Source organism: Scyliorhinus canicula, chromosome 3 (genome assembly GCF_902713615.1).
Source record: "Scyliorhinus canicula chromosome 3, sScyCan1.1, whole genome shotgun sequence".
Lineage (NCBI taxonomy): Eukaryota > Metazoa > Chordata > Chondrichthyes > Carcharhiniformes > Scyliorhinidae > Scyliorhinus > Scyliorhinus canicula.
Genome location: NC_052148.1, coordinates 168821623 through 168848943, shown reverse-complemented (window position 1 = coordinate 168848943; position 27321 = coordinate 168821623). Strand labels below are relative to the sequence as shown.

Here is a 27321-nt window from a genome sequence, read left to right as displayed (position 1 = left end):
AGCTGGAGCGAGTAGAGGGGGTTGGGACGGGGGTCTACCGCCGTGGGGAACGGGCCGAGCGTGGGGTGTGGGCGTGTGGCTGGCCGCGGAGGGGTTATGGCTCGTCGGCGGGGGAGGGGGGCGGGCAGCCCCCTGATCCGGCTGATAACCTGGAACGTAAGGGGACTGAACGGGCCGATTAAGCGGGCCCGCGTGTTTGTGCACCTGAAGGGGCTGAAGGCAGATGTGGTCATGCTCCAGAAGGTGGCGGACCAGGTAAGATTGAGGAAGGGGTGGGTAGGCCAGGTGTTCCACTCAGGGTTAGATGTAAAAAAATCGGGGGGAGTGGCAATTCTGGTGGGAAAGTGGGTTTCGTTCGAGGTGTCGAGCATTGTGGCAAATAATGGCGGTAGGTATGTAATGGTGAGTGGTAAGTTGCAAGGGGAGAGGGTGGTATTGGTTAATGTTTATGCCCCGAACTGGGACAACGTGGGTTTTATGCGGCGCATGCTCGGCCGAATCCCGGACCTGTAAGTGGGGGGCCTAATAATGGGGGGAGACTTCAACATGGTGTTAGATTCGACACTGGATCGCTCCAGATCCAGGAAGGGCAGGAGGCCGGCGGCGGCTAGAGTACTGAGGGGGTTTATGGGCCAGATGGGAGGGGTAGATCCTTGGAGATTTGCAAGGCCCTCATCCACCACCTTGTACAACACAACTGACAAATGTTCAGTAGGAGTGAGGCCCTCAGTCCCCTCCTGTAAACCCAAATTACAAATGTTCTGCCTCCTGGATCTATTTTCCAGGTCATTCAGCTTGGTTTTCAATGATTTGATAGATTGAATCACCAAAGTAAAAACGGCCTCCAAAGAGGCCATCTGATCACTGTGATCAGATAATGCCGGCTCTTAATTGTACCTCCATGAACTGTGATGGTCTTAGTTATGTTAGAGCCAAACAAATGGGGACCATGGCCTCTTCAATTGATCTTTTGAGATCCACCGTCTAGATTTGTCAGTGTTTATTTTGCCCGCTTGTCAAAATGCTGGTGAGAGCTTCGGCCATCAGTGGTGTGGTCGGAGAGGAGGAGGCCACCCTCACTATCTTACCTCGAGGTGATCCTCGAGAGGCTTCAGAATCAGACAATGGATTTTGGTTCAAATTCGTCTGGGCCTCGTCTCTTCTGGGTATCTATGAGAAGAGAAAACTCTTCCTGCTAAATTACTCGAGTTCCTTAAAGGTAAAAGGACCGTGGCACAATAAAAAGGGCAAAAATATCAGTTTTCCAGTGGGAGCCATCTCGTGCGTGTCCTCATCTCACATCGCGCCACCGGAAATCTATAGAGCAGCATCTAAATACATTGAGAAGGGGGCGGCACGGTGGTGCAGTGGTTACCACTGCTGCCTCACGGTGCCAAGGATGGATTCAATCCCGGCCCCAGGTCAAATGAGCAGGTGGAGTTTACAAATTCTCACCATGTCCGCGTGGGTCTCACCCCGCAACCCAAAAAGATGTGCAGGGCAGATGAATTGGCCACGCTAAAAAAGATGTGCAGGGCAGATGAATTGGCCACGCTAAATTGCCCCTTAATTGGGAAAAAAAACAATTGGGTACTCTAAATTTAAGTTAAAAAAATACATTGAGACTCCTGGGGAGCTGGGGCAAAATGGAGAACGGCCAGGCCACAATCCTTTTACACAAGATTTATCTTACTGGATAAAATGCGCCACCTGGTTTGCTGCTGACCCACGCACACAAGGAATCCTCCGGATGCAATGCCTGGTCTCTACCAAATTAACTGATTTACAGCTACTTTGCTTCAGTGTTCCACCACTGCCATTAGTAGCTTTCTGTAAAGATGAGGTTGGCAGGGGGCAGGAGTTCTCACAACTGATAATTTCCACTGTCTACATGTGTGGACTTCAAGAGAAGATGGAAAATGCAAATGGCACTCACAGTTGCCATAATGAATGGCTGACTGGACAAGAGAACAGAGGGGCCAGTAAGGCAGAAAATGCACCTTTACAGGTGGTCCAAGTCTTAAAGCAAAATATATGAAAATTGGACAGAGTTCTAATTCAAAAATAAACAGCCATTTACCTCGCTCGAGGTTTCTCTGGGCAGGATTCTCCGACACCCCGCCGGGTCGGAGATTCGCCGGGAATCGGCGTCAATCCCGCCCCGCCGTGTCACGAAGTCTCCGCCACCAGAGATTCGGCAGGGGTGGGAACTGCGCCGCACTGGTCGGCACCCCCCCCCCCCCCCCCCCCCCCCCCGTGATTCTCCGGCCCGCGATGGGCCACGTCCCGCCACTGTCAAGCCTCTCCCGCTGCCGTGGATCAAACCACCTACCTTACCGGTGGGAGCAGGTGGCGCAGGCAGGCTCCGGGGTCCTGGGAGGGGCGCGGGCGGCGATCTGGCCCCGGGGGGTTCCCCCATGGTGGCCTGGCCCGCGATCGGGGCCCACCGATTGGCGAACGGGCCTATACTGTGGGGGCACTCTTTTCCTTCCGCCTTCGCCATAGTCTTCACCATGGCGGAGGCGGAAGTGACCCCCTCCCCTGCGCATGCGCGGGGATGACATCAGCAGCCACTGACGCTCCGGCGCATGCGCGGACTTCGGCCGGCCGGCGAAGTCCCTTCGGCCCCGGCTGGCGTGGCGCCAAAGGCCTTCCATGCCAGCCGGAGGAGCGCCAACCACTCCGGTGCGGGCCTAGCCCCTCAAGGTGAGGGCTTGGCCCCTAAAGGTGCGGAGACTTCCACACCTTTGGGGCGGCCCGACGCCGGAGTGGTTCATGCCACTCCATCACACCGGGACCCCCCGCCCTGTCAGGTAGGGGAGAATCCCGGCCTCTGTGTTCTTTGAATTCAGCTGGTCATGAGTGAAAGATACAATAGTGAAAAACAATAAGACGGAATAAACCCCTGTACAAGCATGAAATCCCAAACAGAGCCTACCCCCTCCCACAGCTTAACCCTTCCCTTCTTCCCCTCCCTCCATTTACATATCGTTTTCTATTGGTTATTTACATTTGGCCAGTAGTAGCATTGGTATATTAGTGCTTAAACATACAAGGGATCTATTTATTGAGAGTGTAGTACAAGCTATCGTGCAAGCTGGGAGTTAATGTGGTTTGCTGCCAATACTTGGAAAATGTATGTGCAGGTTTTTTTGGGGGTGGGGGGTCTGTTTGCCTGAGGCCCTCGCTGATCAGGTACCCAAACTCTCTGTTCTACCATTTATGTCTTGCTCCCTGGTATTGAAACGTTTCAGGGGCATGCTTGCTGTCCCTCAGTTGTGCTCTTCCTGTTGCTCTTCTGGCATTCCTCCTGGGCTGTTCACCCTTCCCCTGTGCACTTTTGGCCCCCTACCCTAGTTCCCCTGTGTTCTGGTTGTGTCTCCTTACCACCCACTCCTTCTTAGTCTATTTTGGTCCCCTCCCTCCCCTTATTGGTTGCTGGTTGCGAACAGGTCTTCAAACAAGTTGGTAAATTGCTTCCATGTATTGTGGAAGCCCTCGTCCGATCCTCTAATGGTGAATTAATTTTTTTCCAATTTGAGGAATTGGACTAAGTGGACAGCCAGTTGCGGCCTTAGGTGGCACTGACTATCTCCAGCTGAGCAGGATTCTCCGGCGGGCGACTAGAGAAGCAAAGCCTTGGGCATCTGCCCGTGTCCCACTGAAGAGTTCTGGCTGGTTCTGTTCCGCTTACCCGAAAACTGCCACTTTTGAGCATGAGCACCACCCTCACCCCCACACCCCTGGCCTCAAATAAGGTGGTCCAGCATCCAACAAGTCTGGGACATGACCAGAACATGTGGGTGTGTAGAAGTGGATTTCATTTGGAACTTCGCTGATAGGGTTAATATAACAGTTCTGAAAAGCTCTGTGAAAGAGATGTCAACAGGTCAAGGGATGAAATAAAGGGAGTGTGTTCTGACCGTATCTGTAAAAGCAAAGATGTCAGAAGGTTATGGGATGGAATATAGGGAGTGTGGCATTGGTACTAATTAATGTTCTGACCGTATCTGTAAAAGCAGAGAGGTCAAAAAGGCAAAGAATGGAATGAATGGGAACCGTTACTTTATTGCAGAGATAACATAATTAAGCTCGTTTGACCAGTTGGAACAAATAAACATTGAAATGTTAAAGGAAGGGCCTTGGAATGAGATAAGCCAGATGGCCATGGGATACAAAAACCTTTGTATTAATATTAATAGTGACTTGTGCTAATGATTATGTCAAAAATAACCTCCCGACCTCGAAGAATAATTCCATATATGTACATGTTCTGGATCCTTGCCAAATCATTGGTGTATCTAGGAATTTAAGGGGACCACCTCTAAGCTGTGATTGTATAAAGAGACAGTCCATATTTTGGACTTTGGCACTTCTCGAAGGTGGTTACCCGACTGCTTAGAGATTTGTCCCGGCCGTAAATAAACGAATATTCGTTACTGACGTGTTCGAGTGTTTTACTTCTGGACTGACGATCAGATACGTGAAAGCGCAATTCACATTTGGTGGCCCGTACGGGGATCTCCAGAGGGGTCTGCGCAACTAACCGGCGTAATCGACTGAGCTCGTTCAAAGTAGAGGACGAATTTGGCCCCCAACGTGAGTAAAAATTTGTTTTCCACCTTGGTATTCGCCTACTACCAGTTTGATCGTTGCTCAGCCTTGCCGTTGGTTTGTCGAGAAGCCTCTGCGAGATCCAGGTCAGTCCAGCGAACCCGTTTTAAAGAGGGTAAGTGAGTGAACCCTGTGGTTATCGTCTCTAGGGGCAGCCTGGGACTGCCGCCGTGATTCCAGGCAGCGTTCGCTGGAGTTACGGGCGGGGTTGCCAGGACTGTTAGGGGCAGCCTGAGGAGCCGCCGTGATTCCAGGCAGCGTTCGCTGGAGTTACGGGCGGGGTTCTCAGGACTGCTAGGGGACGGTTAACGGGCTGTGGGCAGCCTGGGACTGCCGCCGTGATTCCAGGCAGCGTTCGCTGGAGTTACGGGCGGGGTTGCCAGGACTGCTAGAGGCAGCCTGAGGAGCCGCCGTGATTCCAGGCAGCGTTCGCTGGAGTTACGGGCGGGGTTCTCAGGATTGCTAGGGGACGGTTAACGGGCTGTGGGCTCCGGACGGGACTGCCGCCGTGATTCCAGGCAGCGTTCTCTGGAAGTTACGGGCGGGGTTCTCGGAGCCTATCCCCCGGTGTAACCCATACCTTCACTGAAGAATTTTACCTACTTACCCCTTAATAGCATTGGTGTCCTGGGTCCTGTGTTATTAAGGAAGTAAAGTAAGCTAATAACCACTTAAAATCTGGTCTTCTTGAGTTGAATTAGCTGTTTAAACTCGGCTGCTTTCCTTGTCTTTCTCCAGCAGGCTGTGTCTCTCTCTCTCTCTCTCTCTCCTGTTGCTGTTGCAGAGTGCTGGTGCTTCTGCTCCCTGGGTTTATATTCTCTTTCGAAGAGTTATTAAGTTTTAACGACTGTATTGTATATGGGCTTGTTTCACTTTGATAGTTTAAAAGTATCTTTGATGTAAACATCTTACTACAACTAATTATTCATTTCAGGCATATCGTCTCCTCTCAGATTTGATTTAAAAAATGCTTTTGTTTCAATAGTTAACTTTTATTTCTGTGGTTTCAAATCGTTTAATTTTCCAATTGTCCCCAGTTCATAACTTTGCCTTTGATTTTGACTTAAATGATGTTTCTCGTAGCCAAGTCATCTCCAATTTTCTTTTAATTAACTTGATGTTCGTAGAATTTTACCCCTGAAATTGACACTAAATTCGACTGCGCATCTTCCATTCTTTCCAGCTGTTTACTAAGAGAGTTTATTTCAATTAAGGTGTGAAACTTTGCCCTTAGCTGTATGCTAAAATTTAACTTGGTTGTGACTTGAAAGACTTGCCTGTTTTAAACATTCGTCACTTAATGCAATTGAAACTCTCATCCATGCTTTTTCAGATGCTTTCTGAGATAGTTACATTCCATGAAGGTGTGAGCCATTGTTTCTGCTGAGACCTGATTGTGAGCAAGAATCTGCATTTTATAACTCTGCATTCTTTGCAGCTACTATTAACCTTTTGTGGGATCTGTCCCTGTACACTCTTAAACCAGATATTGCCAGACTTTCATGTTTCAAATGACACATTTTTCTGTATTATCAAGAACTCACCGCAAAGAAATTAATTGCCTTGTGGAGGGAATACTGTCAGTTAATGAAAGATGCATCTATACTGGCTAGCTGGCAGGCAAATGCCTCAAAATTGGGTATTGGCCTCACAAAAGGGGGAATTGTTAAAACAGTAGAGGTCTTAAAAAGGGAATGTAAAGAATATAAGAAACGTAAGAATGGTAATCCTACCCTGGCGCCGGTCAGCAATGCGAAGCAAGGTTGGGAGGAGGGGGACGATGGGGATGAGGAACATCTGTTCAATTGCGGGGGACGTCAGAAGCCCCCACAGCCCCCACAGCCTCCACAGCCACCTCCGCCACCGCCCCTGGAATGTGATCAGTATTATGAGTAACTCAGTATGTTCAGAACTACATTGGTCTCAGAATAAACAGATAAAGAATTTGTGCTGGGCAGTTTCGAAACTGCTGCGTTGAAATTGACACTGCATGGCTCCGCAGGGTCCTAGTGCCCGCTGATCACAAACGGTCACTAGCAGAACCGCCTCAAGGAGGCACTCCTCCAGGCCCCTGCCCTTGGTCGACCCTTATATGATCGCCCTTTTCAGCTCTATTGCACAGTCCTTGCCGACTGCGCCACAGCTGTCCTGACCCAACGCCACGGCGACCGCTGTCGCCCGGTTGCATACTACTCCTCTAAACTCGATCCGGTGGCCCTTGGCTATCCTATCTGTACCCAAACTCTTGCAGCTATCTACAACAGCCTGCAATCGGCTGCTAATATTACCCTCCAACAAGATATCACTGTCTATAGTTCCCATTCTGTTACGGCCCTTTTGGGACAGCTACAGACTCAGCATCTCACGATGGCTCGTCAGAATAGATATGAGATTGCTCTCCTTAATAACCCAAAGGTCCAGTTTGCCCACTGCACCACTATCAACCCTGCTAACTTTTTGACGCATCCTCCCACAGACATGCTCGACCCAACTCATGACTGTCTGCAACTGTTGCAGGAAGTCTCCTCGGTTCGAGACGACCTCTCCGATATACCCCTCCCAAGTGCAGATTGTTCCTTTTTCACCGATGGAAGTTCTTCCGTCGGCGAAAGGGGGGATAGACAATCTGGCTATGCAATCATCGATCAAGACGGTGATGGAAAAACAGAGGATTTCTAACCTCCGCTGGTACACCCATCTCACACCAGCAGTTAGTAACCCAGTTATTGCAGGCCCTTATGTTCCCAGACAAGATAGCGGTGATAAAATGCGCAGCGCATACAAAAGGCACAGGACTGGTGGAAACGGGCAACAGGAGAGCGGACGAGAAGGCAAAAGAAATTTCTAAATCTGGCAAACTAATGGTGCCTAGAATGATGAGGCAGACTAAAACCCCCTCGGGAAAGTCCCCCTCTGAAAAACCTATGCCAACCATTGCTGACATAATCCAAATGCAGGAGGATGCTCCTGCAACTGCTGTAAATATGTGGAAAAACTTAGGATGTATATATGATATCGAAAATAAGCTGTGGGTCACCCCGGTAGGACAAACATGTATGACCGATGCATTAGCAGCCTGGGTGACCGAATGTGTACACTTTGCAACTCACTGTGGAGCTCGTGCCACAGGGGACATATTGTTAAAAAGCTGGTGGCACCCACGACTGCAAGAAATGGCCCAACAAATTAGCAGTCGGTGCCTAATCTGTCAACAGCACAACCCCGGTAAGGCCGTCCCCTGTGATCCTGGCACAACCCCCTTACCTGAGGGTCCATTTGAGACCCTGCAAATGGATTACATTGAGTTGGAAAGATGTCAATGCTATAAATATGTGTTAGTCATTGTGGACACTTTTAGCAAATGGATCGAGGCCTACCCGACTACGGATAACAAGGCCTCGACAGTAGTTAAGGTGTTAATGCGAGAAATTGTTCCGCGATTTGGAATTCCAGCCCGGCTGAGCTCTGACAATGGTCCCCACTTCATAGGTCAAATCAATAAGGAATTCTGTGCTCTGCTTGGAATAAAGCAACAGTTTCATTGTGCCTACAGACCACAAGCCGCTGGAGTGGTGGAAAGGGCTAATCAGACTCTAAAGACTAAACTCGCTAAACTACAAGCAGACACTGGGGCCACTTGGCTCAAACTCCTGCCTTTAGCACTCTTCCAGCTACGTGCCACCCCCGCAGGAAAAACTCGCCTAAGCCCAGCGGAAATACTATATGGCAGACCCTTTCGAACGCCTTGGGACAGCAGTGTTCCACGGAATGTTCAATTCCATTACATGACTACCGAGATGGCTAATTATATATTAACACTAACTAGAATTTTGAAAGGATTACACTCCCGAGTTCGTGCCACCCAGGAAGAAGTCCCATCCATTACTCATGACGTCTCCATCAACCCTGGGGATTATGTCCTAATTCGAAATTGGACACGTAAAGGTTTGGAACCTCGATGGGAGGGTCCCCTACAGGTTCTACTCACTACCCCCACTGCAGTAAAAGTGGAGGGCCGGAACGCATGGGTACATATGCACCATTGTAAGTTAATTAAGTATCCATGATGTTCTAAACTTTTCCTTTAAGTCCTAGGAACACGAGTACCAGGATGAGGCCCCTCTTCACCGTCACAATACTCGCCACCCTGCTCTCTCTCGCTGCATCCGGAAGAAGGAGATGCCCGTATGGAAGCCGACGTCCACCCCTGTGCCGAGAAGGGACCCCACGATGTGGAACAACGACAGATCTCCGATGGATCACCACGGCTATCAAAACCTGCCCAACCACCGTTCATCCCGACGACCAGAAGCCCCGATTCCTGACTACGTACATGGTTCTGATCTACGATCGCCGCACATGCCGGTGGAACCACCGGTGCATTGATAAGGACAGGGTACAAATTTTACCATCAAGGACTACTCACCCCTACTCGCCTTCCAGAAGGAAGCGGGCAACGCACCATGTAACGGCGAATTCATTTCTGTTTATGTCCTATGTCTATGCTAAGAAAGTGGGTGTCTCCTCTTGCTGGGTATGTACACAGGTCCCGACCCATGCCCATGGAGGCGTTCCCTTGATATCTGTTCCTTTCTCGATCGAACAGACGGCTGCATGGGTTATATTCCAGACAGTTCAGAGAATATCACGCGTCTGGTAACCCATATCAGAGATGGAGTACAGCGCTTGCGACTCGCCGGTCAGGCTGACTGGTGGAGCTGGATGTGGTCCAATTCTTGGGCCACTTACCTATTCCATGGGCTCATTATCTTCGTTACCATCTGTTTGTTGCTCTGTATCATAGCTACTGGTGTGAAATGCCTATGCAACCGTTTGGGTGCCACTGCATTACCACAGATGCTTCAGAGATCCGCCCTAGACGAAAAAGAAACACTGGTTCCACCTACCCCTGACCTATATGAGGAAGTGGCATCCTGCCGGAGCCTAGTAGAGGAGGAGTACCTCCGCCTCGCTCTCATTTCCATCTAAAGTATCCTGAGTGTTATGTGATCAAGGAATGATCAAAGGGGGGAAGTAGAAGTGGATTTCATTTGGAACTTCGCTGATAGGGTTAATATAACAGTTCTGAAAAGCTCTGTGAAAGAGATGTCAACAGGTCAAGGGATGAAATAAAGGGAGTGTGTTCTGACCGTATCTGTAAAAGCAAAGATGTCAGAAGGTTATGGGATGGAATATAGGGAGTGTGGCATTGGTACTAATTAATGTTCTGACCGTATCTGTAAAAGCAGAGAGGTCAAAAAGGCAAAGAATGGAATGAATGGGAACCGTTACTTTATTACAGAGATAACATAATTAAGCTCGTTTGACCAGTTGGAACAAATAAACATTGAAATGTTAAAGGAAGGGCCTTGGAATGAGATAAGCCAGATGGCCATGGGATACAAAAACCTTTGTATTAATATTAATAGTGACTTGTGCTAATGATTATGTCAAAAATAACCTCCCGACCTCGAAGAATAATTCCATATATGTACATGGTCTGGATCCTTGCCAAATCATTGGTGTATCTAGGAATTTAAGGGGACCACCTCTAAGCTGTGATTGTATAAAGAGACAGTCCATATTTTGGACTTTGGCACTTCTCGAAGGTGGTTACCCGACTGCTTAGAGATTTGTCCCGGCCGTAAATAAACGAATATTCGTTACTGACGTGTTCGAGTGTTTTACTTCTGGACTGACGATCAGATACGTGAAAGCGCAATTCACAGGTGTGGTAGGCCGGGCCTCCCTGGCACTGTTCGCATTTGTCCTCCACCTCTGTGCATGTGTCAAGTGCGCTCTGTGCACCACCTTTAGTATTTTCACGTATTTGGCTGGGGTGAATGGAACCGCAGTCATACCAGTGCTCGAGGATGCCCCCGTGCAGAGCTTTCTTCCATTTTTATCCATTCTGCTCCCAACCCAGCCTCGTACTCTCTCTGCAGTGGCTGCCCAGTGGTAGAGCTGGAGGTTCGGGAGGTCTACCACCCACCCCCATGCCGCTCATTCTTTGTAGGGCACTCTTTCGGATCCTTGGACTTTCTCCCCCCCCCACCCCACCCCCCCCCCCCCCCCCCCTCCCCACCCCCACCCCCACACACGCACACAAATACCATGATGGATTTCTATAGTTGGTGGAGAAGGCCGTGGAAATGAAGATCGGGAGGGCTCTGAACAGGAAGGGGAACCTGAGTAATACGTTCATTTGATCGTCAGTACTATCCCTGCCATGGAGAGAGGGAGTGCGCCCCACCTCAGCAGATCTCTCTTTACCTCTTCCATTAGACTGGAAGGTTTCATTTGTGGAACCATGTACAGTCGTGGGCTATTTCGATCCTCAGGTATTTGAAACTGGTTTGGGCCAGCTTGAACGGCATTTTCCCCAGCTCTGATTACCCTCCCCGTAGAAGATAAAATAACAGCGGGAATAAAGGGGGGGCCCTGCCTCATGCACCGGTGTAGCCGAAAGTACCCAGAGCTGGTGGCATGGGTCCATATGTTCACCATGGGAGTGCTGTACAGTAGCTTCACCCATGAGGTGAATCTGGGCCAAACCCAAACTGTTAATGTAACTCCATGAGGTATCTTCAATCGACTCTGTTGAAGAACTTGTCTGCTCAAGGGAGATGATCACTTCTGGTGTCTCTAGCCCAGATAGGGTCATAACCACATTCAGCAGGCATCTGTAGTTCGCTGTTAGTTGCCTGCCCTCGACAAGTCCTGTCTGATCCTCCATGACAAACTCTGGCACGTAACTCTCCAATCATCTCGGCAGGACTTTAGCGCAGTGTTTAGGAGTGAAATGGTTCACTGCTTTCCCGGTGGAGATCAGGTCAAACTCCATTTGTAACTTTTTCCTTTCCACCAGTAGTTCCACTGTCGGTGCCATGGAGCATTGCTGGCCCATCTCCAATATGGAGTCGACCAGTTGTTGCTTGGCTACCCTCTCCTTTCTGTCCTGAAGCACCCTATGATGGAACCATCAATTCAGCGAACACGTGTAGTTGGATCTGAACAGAGGCTTTAATACACTTACAACAGAGCCAGCCTATTCGTCGTTGAACTCCAGATGACTGCAGGCTGGCTCTAAGGCACTGATCTTTATACATCGGTCCCAGGGGGAGGAGTCCTGGGCGGAGCCAAGGGAGGAGCCCAGTACAAACTCTTGCATACTCCCAGAGCGACTCCCCCTGGTGGTCGGATAGTGCGACTGCACTTACAATGGTGGATAGTGAACATATATACACGGAGTTATATTGGCAACTATATACAGCATTGATCTTACAACGAGTAGATAACGAACATATATACATGGAGTGATATTGGCAACTATATATAGTGTGAATCACATTCACCACACCCTATATGCGATTATATCTCCCCTCATCATTGTCTTCAGTGCCTCCCAGAATGTGGAGGTTAAGGTCTCCCCATTCTGTTTGCGGATTACGTATCGCTTGATATTTTCTCACAGAAGACCTTGCCGATGAGTAGGGCTGTGTCCAGCCTCCATAGGCGGGTGCAGGGCATGTCCCGTCTTCAAGCTCACATCCATATCGTGTGGAGCATAATCGGAGATTACTATAGTGGAATATTCCAGCCCTACAATCAATTTGTCTACGACAAAGAAGTCGACGCAGGAGTAAACCTTGTGGACTTGGGAGAAGAAGGAGAATTGTAATGTAAAAGTCACGAATAACAAAGTATTGGAAGAAAATGGTTTGTTGCACCTTATGTAATGTCAACTTTGCATGATCAGGGCAGCACGGTGGCGCAGTGGGTTAGCCCTGCTGCCTCACGACGCTGAGGTCCCAGGTTCGATCCCGGCTCTGGGACACTGTCAGTGTGGAGTTTGCACATTCTCCCCGTGTTTGTGTGGGTTTCGCCCCCACAACCCAAAGATGTGTAGGCTAGGTGGATTGGCCATGCTAAATTGCCCCTTAATTGGAAAAATGAATTGGGTACTCGAAATTTATAAAAAATAAAAAAAAACTTTGCATGATCATATAAAGTAATAATAATCTTTATTAGAGTCACAAGTAGACTTACGTTAACACTGCAATGTAGTTACTGTGAAAAGTCCCTAGTCGCCACACTACGGCGCCTGTTCGGGTACACAGAGGGAGAATTCAGAATGTCCAATCCACCTAACAAACGCGTATTTTGGGACTTGTGGGAGGAAACCAGAGCACCCGGAGGAAACCCATCCAGACACGGGGAAAACATATGGACTACGCACAGACAGTGACCCAAGATGGGAATCGAACCCAGGTTCCAGGCACTGTGAAGCCATAGTGCTAACCACTGTGCTACCGTGCCATCATGGTACTGAATGGAAGGAGGGGACTAGCAACCTGGATCCGTCCCATGGAGTGGCGACGGTGGCTACCAGCTCCCCCGAGTTCCACCCCTCTGTTGAGACCGTGTCTCACAGTCAGCACCCGGAACAGGGTGGCACGGCCGTGCATGTGCCGCCGACAAGTTAGCCGGGGCCCTTCGGCACTAGAGCCCCAGAGGACTCCTGCCAGGGACATCGAAGGCCACACGAGGTAAGAAGCTAGCTGCCTCCACCTCTGATGTGCATCCTGGGGACACACCCAGATGTAGTGGTAGATCTAGGAAGGCAAAGCACATCGAGAATCACTGAAGGCACCAGGGGAGGGAGGAGGGAGTGGGAGGATAAGTAGGGGGTGAGGAGGAAAGGGGGGGGGGGGGCTGCACCATTGGGAGAATGGGGAATTGTAAAACACAATAAACACCCTTGCGCATGTGGTAGTCACCACTGATGTATTATAGTGTATAAATGGGTTTTCCGGTAAGGCCTCTATACTACAGGTACGGGGGTAGATCCCCGCCTGCTGGCTCTGCCCAGTAGGCAGAGTATAAATATGTGTGCTCGCCGTACAGCAGCCATTTCGTCAGCTGCTGTAGGAGGCCACACATCTCTGTGTAATAAAGCCTCGATTACATTCTACTCTCGTCTCGTCGTAATTGATAGTGCATCAGCGCATAACCAGTATGATGCCTCTGTCACTTTCTTCTGCAGTGCTGACTGACCTTTGAACCCTTGGCTCAACTCTTCAGGCATTCTCCCTTCCCCGGGCACACTGCATGCAGGTGATGGGGGTAAACAAGTACTCAGACTATGGCATAGATTGAGGAGCATTAGATCTCAGCTCTCTGCGGGTTATCATCTGCCCCCCCCCCTGCCCTTGACAGTGACCCACTGACAGTGCCGACACAGTCCCAGCACCCTGGAGTGATGAGACATACCATGGGAGGGTGGGAGATGGTGGTGGGGGGTGGGTAACGTAGGCCACGTGCTAGCTGAATTGGGCGGGTATGAGGGCCTCCCTGGCCCTCTGGGCTTGCTGGACTTTCGCTGCTGCCGCCTGTCCTGCAGCCTCTGGCTGGTCCTCCGGTTCCTCCCTGAGCTCGTCCTCCAGCCCCTGCTGGTCCGGCACCACCTCATTATCCTCATCGTCTTCCTCCTCCTCCTCGGGGATAGCCGCTTGTTCCTCATCACCAATCTCCAGCTTGTCGCCCCATTGCTGTGCAAAGTTGTGGAGGACACAACAGAACACCACGAAGTGGGCGACCCTCGGTGTACTGGGGTGCACCACCGGAGCGGTTCAGGCATCGGAAATGCAGCTTGAGGAGTCCGATGCAGCGCTCAATCACAGCCCGGGTGGCCACATGGGCCTCGTTGTATCGGGTCTCCGCTTCGGTCTCCGGCTTCCGTATTAATATGATTCACCAGGTCATCAGCGGGCACCCCTTATCTCCCAAGAGTCAGCCGCCAATCCTGGGGTACTTCTCGAAGAAAATGCAGAACTTTGGACAGATGGCGACTCCATACTTTCCGACACCGGAAGGCTTCCCCTTCATCCAACATGTTCCATCGGAGGAGCGTGTGCGAGGGCCAAAGGGACCCAAAACCATTTCCCCCATTTTTGTCAGCAGCAAACATTGTAAGAGAAAATGGTGGGTCGCGCAGGTCGGCCAGCGTGGGTCACAAAGGTCGGCCGGCGTGGGTCGTGACAGTCGGCCGGGTTGGGTCCCGAGGGTTGGCCGGTTGGTAAAAATGGGTCCCTAGAAAAAAGGTTTGAAGAACACTGCCATAGCCCTCTCTCGGCACAACAGAAGCACAGTTGGAATTGAAACAAATCCCGACACATACAAACACCTTTGTCCAGCATGAATCTAGCTGTCCCTTCCAGGCGCAGACACATTAAATTAAACCCAGTTAAAATGTGCCTTATTTCTGATGTTCACCAATACAAATATAAATCCCTTAAAACAACCTTTGTTTTCATTAAACATGTGCCCACTCCAAATCCATTCCCCATAATATCGAGGGTGCGTAAGGCGGCCACTGGGACAGCTGCCCTTAAACATATTGAGAGCTTTATGTAACCAATTACTGGCCACTTAAATCTGTCAATCTGCTTCCACCACCATATTACACTGGCCGGCAAAAGGTGGAGTAGAGTTGGCAGGTTGTTCTTTCAGCAGCTTTGGTGAAAGGGCAAGAAAGAAGATTAGTTCCTTTGGAGGTACCCAGTGCACATCACAGGCATCCCCCCTGCCTCCCCCCCACCCCCCCCCCCCCCCCCCCCCCCCCCCGCAACATCTACCTTCCTGCCTCGCCTTCAAAACACAGCACCCACCCACCCCCTTCCTCCCTTAAACCCCTCGTTTCACTCCAAATACCTCTAATATCCATCCCATGGCTCTGCCATCCTCTGCCTATCCAAAACCTGGATTAAACCCGAATCTAGAGACTATGTCCTCTTCTTTCTGTTGCTTGTTTCTTGTCCCAGTAGCACCCACTCAGTTCTGATGCTGCTTGGACTGCTAGAGCTGTCGACCAATTTGATTGACCGGCAGCTCTCGAGGGCAGGGCTTCTTCTAGTTGATGGGCAGAAGTCCAATCCTTACCTCATTAAGGTAGTCTGTTATAGCCGCTAGGCAGCATTAATTAAAGCCAGTTGATTCGATACCAATTTAAAATGCAGCCCTAGGTTTTTGTTTAGTTATTGGCTCTTTACACCAGGAGAACTTCTGTTCTTTGAAAAACGTGAATGCCATTTCGGGTTAATTTTGCTTTCCTGATAATAACTGCATTTATCAAAATATTCCACAAAGTTATCTTGCATTGACTTTTGCTTTAAAATATTAATCCTTTTGATTGGAGATGAGCAGCGGGATTCTCCGATCCCCCGCCGGGTGAGAGAATCCCCTGGGGCGACGTGGATTCTGCCATATTTTCCGGCGCCGTTTTTCAGGTGGGGTTCACGCTACGCCGGTCAGGGGTCGTTGGCAGTGCTTCCCCAGCAATTCTCCAGGCCCCAATAGGCCGAGCGGCCGTCTGTTTTTTGGTCAGTCCCGCCGGCGTGGCTTAGACATGACCCCGTATGACGAGATCTGGCAGGTAAGTCGGCGGGTGCAGTCCTCGGGGGGGGGGGGGGGGGGGGCAGGGGATCTGACCCTCGGGGGGGGGGGGCGCCACGGTGGCCTGGCCCACGATCGGGGCCCACCAATCTGCAGGTGAGCCCGTGCCGTGGGTGTACTCCTTCCTTCCGCGCCGACCCCTTTAGGGCTCCGCCATGGCCGGCGGGGAGAAGAGAACCCCCCGTGCATGTGGCAAAACACGGCAGCGGTTCCGCGCATGCAGCCCTTTGGCGCATGCGTGAACTCACACAGTCCCTTCGGCACCAGCTGACGCGGTGCCAACCCCTCCAGCGTCCACTTTCCCACTTTCGGCGGCTGTTGACGGCGGAGTGGTTCGCGCCGGTTTTCCCGCCAGCGTAGGGACTTAGTCCCCGGAAACTAGAATCCCGCCCCAGGTTATACTAGGACAAAAATGAGAGGGAATTTAAATAAGCCCAAATATTTGATTTACCAGGTTTCTCACAGTAATAAAGTTCACGACTTACCTGAGATCCATCAGGTTATCTCTTTCTGTTTGCAATTCCTGTAATTTACTCTGCAAATCTATCACAGACCGTCTAATATTAAACGTCGGCTTTTCATGACATTGAATATTCTGAAAAGGGAGGAAAATGGACAGGACGTTTTAGAACAACTAAACTTCAATTTCAATTTGTCTGCATGGAAAATAATTTCAGGTCCATTGCTTATTTAATTAAAAAATTGCACTTGTATATGAATACTAACAATAAGAAAAACAAAATACCATATCACACAGCCTAACTTTATTTATAACATATGATAAAAACTATTCCAGTACATTAAGATGATTAGTCAATGAGTCCTTTCATAGGTGTATATCATCAAACTCCTGTTAGAAGTTCTCATAGAAAAGAATATGCACGAGTTCAAGGTCCAATTTTTCCAACATTAAGCGACTGCAGCATTTTCCCTGAACTCATCCAATACTAATACTGAGAGGAGGGCTGATTATCACTGTTCATGATACTCTTTACTTTTGTCAAAGCTTTTCAAGGACAGCATTACTTTCATTAATTTTCTGTGGAAAAAAATCTCAAGGAATTTAAATGTACTTTAAGCTATCAAAAGCAGTGATCAGGATTTCTTTACATTCTAACCCTTGATCTGCCCATTGTAGAAACCTTGCTGATTTATTCACTAAATTTCAAATTGGGACATGTTTGATGGGAATTAAGTTTACAGAAGTCTGAGAATGATTTTAATCACAGAAGATAGAGTTTCAAGCATTCTCCATCTGCACCCAGGTATGACACAACAATGGTCAAAAGGTCATTCTTCTTTTTAATATTCTCCAATGTTAAAAATATATTTGTTTTGCTCATCACTTTGTGTATCATCTTTGTACTATGGAATTTTGGTATCCTATTTGGCAAGTGTTATATTAGATATGCAATCTCAGTACATTTTCAATGTGACTATGGAGATGTTTGCCTATAAAGGCCACAAGAACCAATGTGTTTGATCAATATAATATCTTAAAATATGGGGCTGGATTCTCCAAAAATGGGGCTATGTCCCCCCCCCGCCAGCGTAAAAACGCTGGCGTTTCATTCCCCAGTTTCTTGCAAAAAATAAACGGCTATTCACCTACCTGCAGGGGGCTAGCAGGGACCCAGGGAGCTTCACGCAGCTTTGGCTACGGACATGGGCCCCCGCATTCCCAGTTCCGAGTCCACGCATGCGCACGGCGGCGGCCTCCAGCAGCCGGGCCGAGCGCCATGGCGGAGAACTCCTGATAATAAGGGAATGCGTTCCCAGGAAAGGGAATGTGTTTTTAAAAATCTCTGTGTATAGTTGTACAAGATACATACTAGTGGCCAGCTCAAGAGTAGGATTGACTCCAGAGCAGCATCTACCCATACTTACAAAAATGAAATGGAGTAGGAGACAGAAGATTTATTTTCAAATAATTTGCTTTTCGTAAAGAATTTTATTTTACTTGATCACTTCTACAAATTATTTACCTCATTTGCACAGTCTTCCATTGGCTTCTCCATGCATGGTGATCCAGAAGACGGAATGCTGTTTCTGGACACAACCAAATCCAGGTCATATTTCGTAGTCTGTGGGGATTTGTTACGAGGAACTTTTGAGATAGAAGCCTGAAATAATGAGCTACGAAATGTAGATCTCACATTTGGGAAGGTTGCTGTAAAAGAACCTAAAAAAAAAAACAATTTTTAAAGAAATAATTATTGAGCAGTACAGAACTGGAGTATTTCTGAAAAAAGACACTGGACACAATTCAGTGGCATCGTTGCAGCCGACTTGGTGGCGGAATGAGGCTATTGAGTCTCACAAGAGGTCTGCATCGACATTCGCGAAGTTCAAAACGTCTTGCGGGATTCAACGGAATCCCACGGTGCCTAGCGAATTGGATTAGGCTCTCGCTGGCAAGATCTAGGTGCACATATTTTAATGATCTATTAGGCTCATTTAAATATGCACTCTCCCAATTCATCTGGGGCCCATGATTCACAGGCCTCGGTGCTGTTTGGTATTTACTCACAAAGTCATGAACCTTGGGGAGGGGAGGGGGTGCTTTTTCATATGAGGTGCGATGATGGAGGCTCGAGGATCCAAGAAGTTGGATGAAGTGGGGGTGGGGGTGTCCTGAAGCCACAGTAGAATATTGGTCAGAAGAGATTCTCATTAAACCATACATTGCTCTGACCACAATAAACCACAATCTTATTGAATGATTGGGAAGTGTAGCCATCTAAGATGGACACCAGTGAATACAAAATGGAAGACTGCAAAGAGTGCAGGGAAAAACGGACATGGTCAAAAGCAAACAGCTTGCAGAAGCTTTAAGCATTGGGACACTTGCAAAAACCGGTTTCCCGACAGCTGCAGAGTTCAGGTAGCGCTGTTAATGGGAAAGCCATCTACATACTAATGAGGTGATACCGGGACAATCCCGGGCACAATAGATACACTCAAGTATCTATTGACACTTTCAATAGAGAAGCAGACACGATGGAGCCAGCGAAACCAGGACAATGAGTCCTAAGAACCGCCCCAGCCATCAAAGAACGGCCCTAGGATAGGGGGGTTCAAATCATATCGATTGGGGAAAGACCCAATCGATCCCTAGCAGGTGAGGAAGCCCGCCCCAAGGGGCACGGACCTCCTGGGACCTATAAAAGAAGGTCCCGCACATGGTTCGGTCTCCTGTCTCCGGCCTCCGACTCCAGCCTCCAGATCCTGTCTTTTACACCAGCCGTCGAGCAGCAGCCATCGATAAGTAAGTACCAAAACGACGATCGCTACCTTGACCCAGGCATTACTTATACCCGTGCCGACCAGTAGTATCAAGAAGTTGCAGACCAGAACGGAACGAAGGCCTTGTTCCCTGACCTTGCCTGTTCCTTCTTAGATAAGTATTAGTCGTTTAATGGTAGAGAAGTAAGTTAGTCTTTAGCGTGTGCATGAGTATTTATTATAATTGTTATAATAAACTCTAACTGTTTGGACTTACTAATTGGTGTATAGCTTTATTGCTTTGAACCTGACCTTGATGCTTGTGACGGTGTCTCTTCCGGCACCTGGCGACTCCAGAGCATAGAAACAAGAAACAGAGCCAAGCGAGTGTTAAGCACACTTCCTCTGTTGGAGGAGTGTTAAACACACTAACTCAGAACGAGCAACAGAAGGCTCAAGTGCAACTGGCCTAATCCTGCTCCAGAGCTCGCCTATGCAGGAAAGTACTTTAAAAATGCCGTTGAACACTGGGATTCTTCTCGGCATTACACCCTGCTAAACTTGCCATTAAGACTTTAACTTGAGTCCGCTGAATCGCAATTGTCACGGTGATATGGTTTGTTCATCAATAATATTAATCTGTAATTTCGCCGGCTGACCAAACATATATTCAGCTGTTTAAAACTAATTTTTTAACGACAAGAAAAGACGCTGGCTAAAGGAGACTGCCACAAGTCACCTGAATGTCTGGTATTGCAAGTTAATCAACTTCTGGAAAGTTTTGCCATGAACTGCAAATTAGATATGTCCAGACAGCCTCATGGAATTCCACACCCAAGGATATCAAGAGCTACTTCAAAGGGATTTACTGAAAAGAAGATGCCAAATTGTGCAGACAGACATATTGAGTGTCAAAGATCTGTGGAACACAGAAGAGATTGAGAGCCGAAAAAGATAGAAAATTAGAAAAAGTTCCAGACACCTACAGAAAGAAACAGCTTACATCAATTTTGAAACAAATTCAGTCAAATTAAATATTTTTAGATTAGTTTTGATGTCTATTTCCTAATCATTTTATTTTAGGTTTCCCCTCACACCTCATTGGTAAGACCTGTGGCGGTTCAGAAATCTTTCATCAGTTGCTAAATTAGCTTCAGCCTCTTGGGACCAAGATGTGTGACCAGCGGCAGAACCAAATAATAGTTAGTCTAATTTAATTCCACAATTATGGCTTCCATCAGAAATTGGTAAGGTGGTACAATAGCAAGTTATGCTTCAGCACTGCCTTTAGATCTCCTTGCGCATTCGCTACATTACCCAACAGTTGATGTAGAGGTTGCCCAAAGCCAGTATCAGGCTGCCATTTATGAGCACAAGTGAAAAGGAAGTGCAAAAGTCTTTTGGGGAAAGGGAGGTAAAGAGAGTTGCTTAAATCTATTCCCCTTTGTTCCAAATGTGGGAATAATACTCCCATAAACTCACTACACTCAAAGTCATTGACAACATATTAGTAACAGTAGAATATTGGTCAGAAGAGTTTCTCATTAAACCATACAATTCTCTGACCAAACTGCAGTTCGAAAACGATGCCTGGTTCTGCTGGCCAAGAAACAAGGAGAAAAAACAGAAAATGCTGGAAAATCTCAGCAGGTCTGGCAGCATCTGTGGAGAGAGAAACACTGAGTTGAATATGACTCTTTTTAGAACTTCCAGTTCTGTTTTTCTCTCCACGGATGTTACCAGACCAAAGTTTTTCCTGTACGTCCAGTTTTTATTTCAGATTTCCAGCATCTGCATTATGTTGCTTTTATTCAAGAACCAAGGGAGATGTTTAAGTCTTCAGTATTAAAGTTCTGGATAATGGGGGGGAGGTATTGAGGTTTTCAACCTTGGCAAGAGACATCTAAAAAGTGGATATAAAGGTTTACAAGTAATGAAAAAGACAAATCTCAAACATTACTTAAACTGAACTAGCTCCACTATTTATCTACTACCATGCTAAGGTTTCTGCATTTAACATGGTTCGGCTCCCACTTGTTCCAAAGCAACTAACACATCTCTGGCAATGGATTCTCTTCTTGTTGCTTTCCAGTCCATACTTAACTCATACCTCTTCATCATCAATATTCTCATCAATATCGTCTGCTGCGATGAGTCACCTTGCACAGCACACCTCTCTACCTCATTTTGCCATTTCCCTCAACCGCCAACCACCACTATTCCATTGAACTTCCTGTTTGATCCGAGATCCTGGTTAAGCCAATAATTCCTCCAAACTGAGTAACAGGAAGGTGGAGGTGTTAATTTCCAGTCATCTCACTAGCTGACTGTGCAAGCAAACTGGACCTACTCAACATTGGTATGCTGCTTGCTGCAGAACACTGTTTGAAACAAGAACACCTATTCATCATCTAAATCACTACTTCCACATTTGCAAAATTTCCCATTTCCACCCATAGTTCAACCTTTACCAAAACCCTTCTACATTTATTATTACTGAGCTTTGCTTCGGGAATGCCCTTCTGAACCCAGCTTTCACAACTCCAATTTGTCTAAATTCCTACTGCCCACAACAGGTTATGCAAAAGGTCCACAGCCAATTACTTGCATTCGCTGCTGTCCTTGTCCTAGTTTTCTATATTTGTTCACAGGATGTGTGCGATACTCATACAGCAGCATTTATTGTGCATTTCTAGCCACTGTAGTCCTAGTGGCAAAGGCCCACCGACAACGGCATGAGACAAGGATTTGCAGGATTTTAATCCACAAGCAATGATGGAATGGTAATATATGTTCAAGACAGGACAATGGGTTGCCAATGGTACTTCCATTATTTGCAATGGTAAAGTCACAGGGTTGGAACGTTATTTATTAAAATAATCTTATTGAGTTGCTGCAGGGTATCCTATAAATTGGAACTCCTGAAGTCACAGTGTGCTAGTGATGGAGGGAATTTATTATTGAATTCGGTGGCAGGGCACTCAAAAAACACATTCCACTGTCCTGGATGATGTTGAGCTTCGATTGCTGTTGCAGCTGCCATCATATAAACACCTGATGCTTTGTAGACACTGGCAAAGCATAGCCTCTGCTCCTATTGCTGTTAATATGTTTTATTAATATGGTAAACCCCGTTAAAATTCAGCTCAAAATAACAAAGAATATATGGAAAGTGGGAAATGTTGTGATGCTATTAAAGGTCAGGAGGGGGTAGTTGCAGTTTGCCTCGCTGCAGATGACCATTACGCAGTACCTATGTCATGCAAATGGTCTTTGACATTTGTCAGCCCGAGTTTGGATATTATCCAGGTGTTGCTGTAGTTCTGCAATGGGATGTTTGATTTGCCAGAGGAGCTGTGAATGGACCTAAGCACATTGTAATTGTCACCAAACAATCCCACTTCTGACATCATAATGAAGGGAAGGTCATCGAAGGGGCAATTTGAGGTCACTGAGCTGAAAGTGGTGACCAGTGAATTCCTACAGACACAACTCTCCTTCAACAATCACAACCACTTTCTCATAGATCAGTGACAGCTCCAATCGTTAGAGGATTTCCAGTTTTGTGCTATATTAAGTTGAATGCTGATGTTGCGAGCAGTTTCACTCACTCTCTCTTCAGTCTGGCATTTAGCTCTTGCATCTATGCCTGCAATCAGAGAGCGATGAAGTCTGAAGCCAAATGGTTTGATGGAACCTGCATTGGGAATTAATGAGTAGGTTACCGTGAGTACATCTTGTCTCATGGCACTATTGGTAGTGTTATGTGAGAATACCTTTAAGAAATGGGTGTTTATAAATGGGTGTGTATATAAATATTTGTAGTGAGAGTACCTTTAAGAAATGGGTGTTTATTACTGCAGTGATGTCAGAGAGTGGGTGGAGCTGGGCTGCCTGTCAGCTTTTTACTTTCGTTTTAGGTTGTTTGCTGCAGGGCATGTTTTAGTTTTGTTTTCAGTGTTGGAGCTGAAGTCAGACAAAGCAGCTGTACTGATGTTCTCTCTGCCATGAAAAGACTATCTCTTGATCATTTGGTGAATTCAGAATTATAAATGTTTTCAGTAGTGACTTTAACCTAATGTGCTTCTGTTAAAGGTTATGCTTTTTGTAAGTATTCTGGATGTTAAAAGGACAGCGTAAGCATTACTTAGTGTTGTGCTCTTTGGGGGTTGTATTTGAATTAATGGTTGCTAAGATGTTCACTGTTTGTTTTAAAAAGGTTAACTTGAGTTCATAGAATAAACATTCTGTTGCTTTAAAAAATACTTTTCCATTTCTGCTGTACCACACCTGTAGAGTGGGCCGTGTGCTCCCCATACCACAATCTATTAAAAGTTGTGGGTCAGGTGAACTCCATGATACACTCTGGGGTTCTCTAAACCCTGGCCCATAACTGTAGCTTCTTCCATTACTCTGCTGATGACCGGGAGCGGTCAGATAGGTCAATACTATTTTTGCAGACAGGATATGCCTGAGCAATTGGCTGGAATAAATGACCACAACTTACTGAGGTACGATGTGATGAGACCACTGAGGAATTTCCATGTTTGGACATGATCCTAAAGTTAGTTTGCAGAGTGCAATGATAAATAAATATTTTTGTACTGTAATTCCTACAATTGCATCCCATTCTTAACTTTGGCTTTAAGTGCATTCCTCTCTCATTCCATTCCACCGGGGGTAGTTGGTACTTCAGTTTCTTTGGTCCTACTCAAACTCCTTCCCTAAACTACTCCACTGTCTCCATTATACAGAATCTGCTGAAACCCATCATTTGACCAAACTTGCAGTCACCTCTCATAACTGGGTATCCCCAGGCTTTTTTTATGCTTAAACGGAGAAAGGAACAATTTTCTTGATGAGATATCAACACGTAATTCTTTCTTTTTCTGTGCGCCATCTTGGGATGCTTTTTGCTATGTTAAGCACATTGTTTAAGTGCAAAACTGAGATAAATAGAGTATAGCTGGTAATAATATTGAGGGATACAGAGCTAAGGTGGACAAAGTTTAGGTTAAGATCAGCCATAATGTATTTGAACGGTGGGGCAGGATGAAGGGGCTGAAATACCTGTAACTGTTCATAAGCCTTATAAATAACAAAGTGAAAAATGTCACCCCACATTGAAAACACAGAAAATCTACCCAAGTAGTTTGGTTTCAGAAACTCTTGAGCATAATGTTGGGTTTCAAAGCAGGCTGTCCAAAATGGAGAATTTGTAAGGCACGACAATCATCACTCGTAAAAGTGCTCTCACATCCTCCATGCAACAACTTTAACAAGTTAATTGCTGAACATTGATTAAATCATGACAAAAATGTTTTAGTTTTGCAGTGTAACTCATGAGCAAAGTTATCATGATCAAATGTTGGCAAACAAGGCATTTAGAACCAAAGTTATTTTCAATGTAGAGAGAACGCGAGAGGTGGAAGCGGTGATGGAATCAGTCTTTTTAGGTTAGCACTTTTTAAAGTCCACTTCACAAGAAATAGGTGCTTGGAGGACATAGCAATGACTCAAATTTTGAATAAACTTGAGACTTGGGTCTCGCAATATCTGAAGATTGTTGAAATGCTGAGAATCATACCCCTCCAGTACCAAAGTGAACATTGGCACAAATATTTATTTTCCATTGTAGTGTATTGAAAGAAAGGTTTTTCAGTACATTCGCAACATTGCAAACAATGAACATCTGGTGTCCTTTAAGATGCCTCTTTTAAGAACCATCTTATCCATTGTGAAAGGGTGGGGGTAATTGAACCACATTACATAAGGGTAACATTTATGACAGTTGTAGTACGTATCAAGACATCACCACAGCATAGAACATGGGCCTATACTTACGGTCTGATTTTGACTTGTCGCTAGGGCTAGTTGAGAACTCATCGTGACTACAACTTCTACCTTCATTTGAATTCCAGTTGAATTTGTCCATCGTTAATTTGGTAGCAAGCTCTACCTCTTCCTGAAGTATATTTGTTTCTTTTGTCTGTCTTTCTAGTTCTTTTCTGTAAGTATGAGCACAAAAATAATGGAAAAGGAGTTTTGTTATTGATGCTGGAAAATATTCTATTAGCCAACAGTAACATCCATCATCTCAGCAATCACAAAAGATAGTTCCGGTGTGGACCATGGAGTAAGTGGTCACACACAAGGCAGCTCCTGCCCAAGGTTACAGAAAATAGCTCTTTTTTAATCAATACCAGGTGGAATTTTAATGGAAAGACGTAGGGGAATGTTGGAAGAGTACTTTCCCCCAGGAATGGTATGTCTCTTGGTTACCAGACCCGGCAGAAACAGTGAAAGATTTGGCTGGAGCTGCAGTAAAGACAAAAGCCTCTTCCAGCATGCAGGCGGGGGAAGGCGAGCTTAAAGGCTTCAAACAGACTTGAGGGCCTTTATTAAAGCTGAATTCGAACAGCAGAGGGAACAAATATGAAACAATCTCACCAAGGTCATTGAATAAGCGGTGACGAGACTTCCGGTGGCGGCCATGGAGGAGTAGGTCGCGCATTCGGCAGCTCCCGTCTGGAACCGACTCTCGGACCTTTTTCAGGAGTTTCCACGGACTTTTTGGGGTAGATTGGTGAAGCGAACACTGCCAAAAGGATTCCCTCTCTGTTCTATGGATAGCTGGACCAGGAGTGGCCGGGTGAAGCGTTTAAGTCCCAGCAGACAGAAGTGTGCGGAGCAGGCGCCGAGGCACGGCATGGCGGCCGGTATAGACCAGGGTCCATGGGCGCAGTGGGCACAGGAGCAACAGGAGTTCCTTAGGGGCTGCTTTGCCGATCTTAAAAAGGACATGCTGGCCCCGATGAAGGCATCAATAGACCAAATGATCGCAACTCAGGCAATACAAGGGAAAGCGATTAAGGAGATGGAGAAAAAGCTACCCGACCATGAGGACGAGTTGGTTGTATTGGCCCTCAAGGTGGAGGCGCAGGATGACCTCCACAAGAAGTGGCAGGAGAGGCTGGAGGACCTAGAAAACAGGTCCAGGAGACAGAACTTGAGAATTGCGGGCCTCCCCGAAGGTGTGGAAGGGTCGGATGCGGGAGTATTTGTGTCCAAGATGCTGGAGGCGCTGATAGGGGCGGGGGTATTCCCTCGACCCCTGGAGCTGGACGGGGCGCACAGAGCCCTCGCAAGGAAACCCAAGGTGAATGAACCACCGAGGGCCATGGTAGTGAGATTTCATCGCTTCTCGGACAAGGAACTTGTCTTGCGGTGGGCAAAAAAGAACGGAGCAGCTGGTGGGAAAACAGCGTGATACGCATCTACCAGGACCTGGGTGCGGAGCTGGCCAAGAGGCGTGCTGGATTCAACTGGGTGAAGGCGACCCTCTTCAGCAAGGGCGTGAAATTTGGGATGCTACACCCAGCGAGGCTATGGGTCACGTACAAGGAACGGCATCACTATTTTGAGACGCCAGACGAGGCGTGGTCATTCGTCAAACAAGAAAAGCTGGACTCGAATTAAAGGTCAGTTAAGCTTTGGTGGAATGCAGCAGTGGGGCTGGGTAACACGGTACCGTTTCTAATATAAGATTGTATGCAATGTTGGGTGCGTGTTAGGGCTGTGATGGTGGCTGGAGGGTGCAGTGTTTTCGGCAAAGGTGAGATACGGAGGGGGCCCTGTACTTAGTACGAATTTTCGGGAAGTTGGAGCCTTGGTTCAACAAGTGTCTCCTCACGGGGCAATGTTAGTGTCTTCTGTTTATTTTTTGTTTCGTATTACTATTTACGCACTGGGGCTGGAGAGGTAGTTTAATTGGTTTATTCACGTGGGGAGAAGGGTCCGGACAATGAGGCGACAGTCTGATCGGCACCAGGGGTGGGAGCTGCCAGGGTCAGCATGGGTCAGCTGACTCTCGGGAGCGTAGTGGGCGGCAAGCAAGTGCCCAGCTGGTGCTTGGCGGGGGTTTTTGGGTCATGGGGCTGTTGGGGGGGGTTAGCCGCCCCCCCCCCCCCCCCCCCCCCCCCCCGTCCAGGCTGATCACGTGGAATGTGAGGGGTCAAAATGGCGCGC

The 27321-nt window shown here is 47.4% G+C and overlaps 1 protein-coding gene across 3 annotated transcripts in view; it reads right to left on the bottom strand.

Annotated features, from left to right (window-relative positions):
• Nucleotides 1-27321, bottom strand: part of LOC119963106 (coiled-coil domain-containing protein 158-like) — a 336026-nt gene that overhangs the window by 239310 nt on the left and 69395 nt on the right. For all 3 annotated transcript variants that reach the window (XM_038791706.1, XM_038791705.1, XM_038791704.1), the window contains exons 4-6: nt 25138-25301; nt 18054-18250; nt 16554-16663 (exon numbers count right to left, since the gene is read on the bottom strand). In XM_038791706.1, the coding sequence (XP_038647634.1) occupies nt 16554-16663; nt 18054-18250; nt 25138-25301 (471 nt within the window). The remainder of the gene's footprint in view (nt 1-16553; nt 16664-18053; nt 18251-25137; nt 25302-27321) is intronic.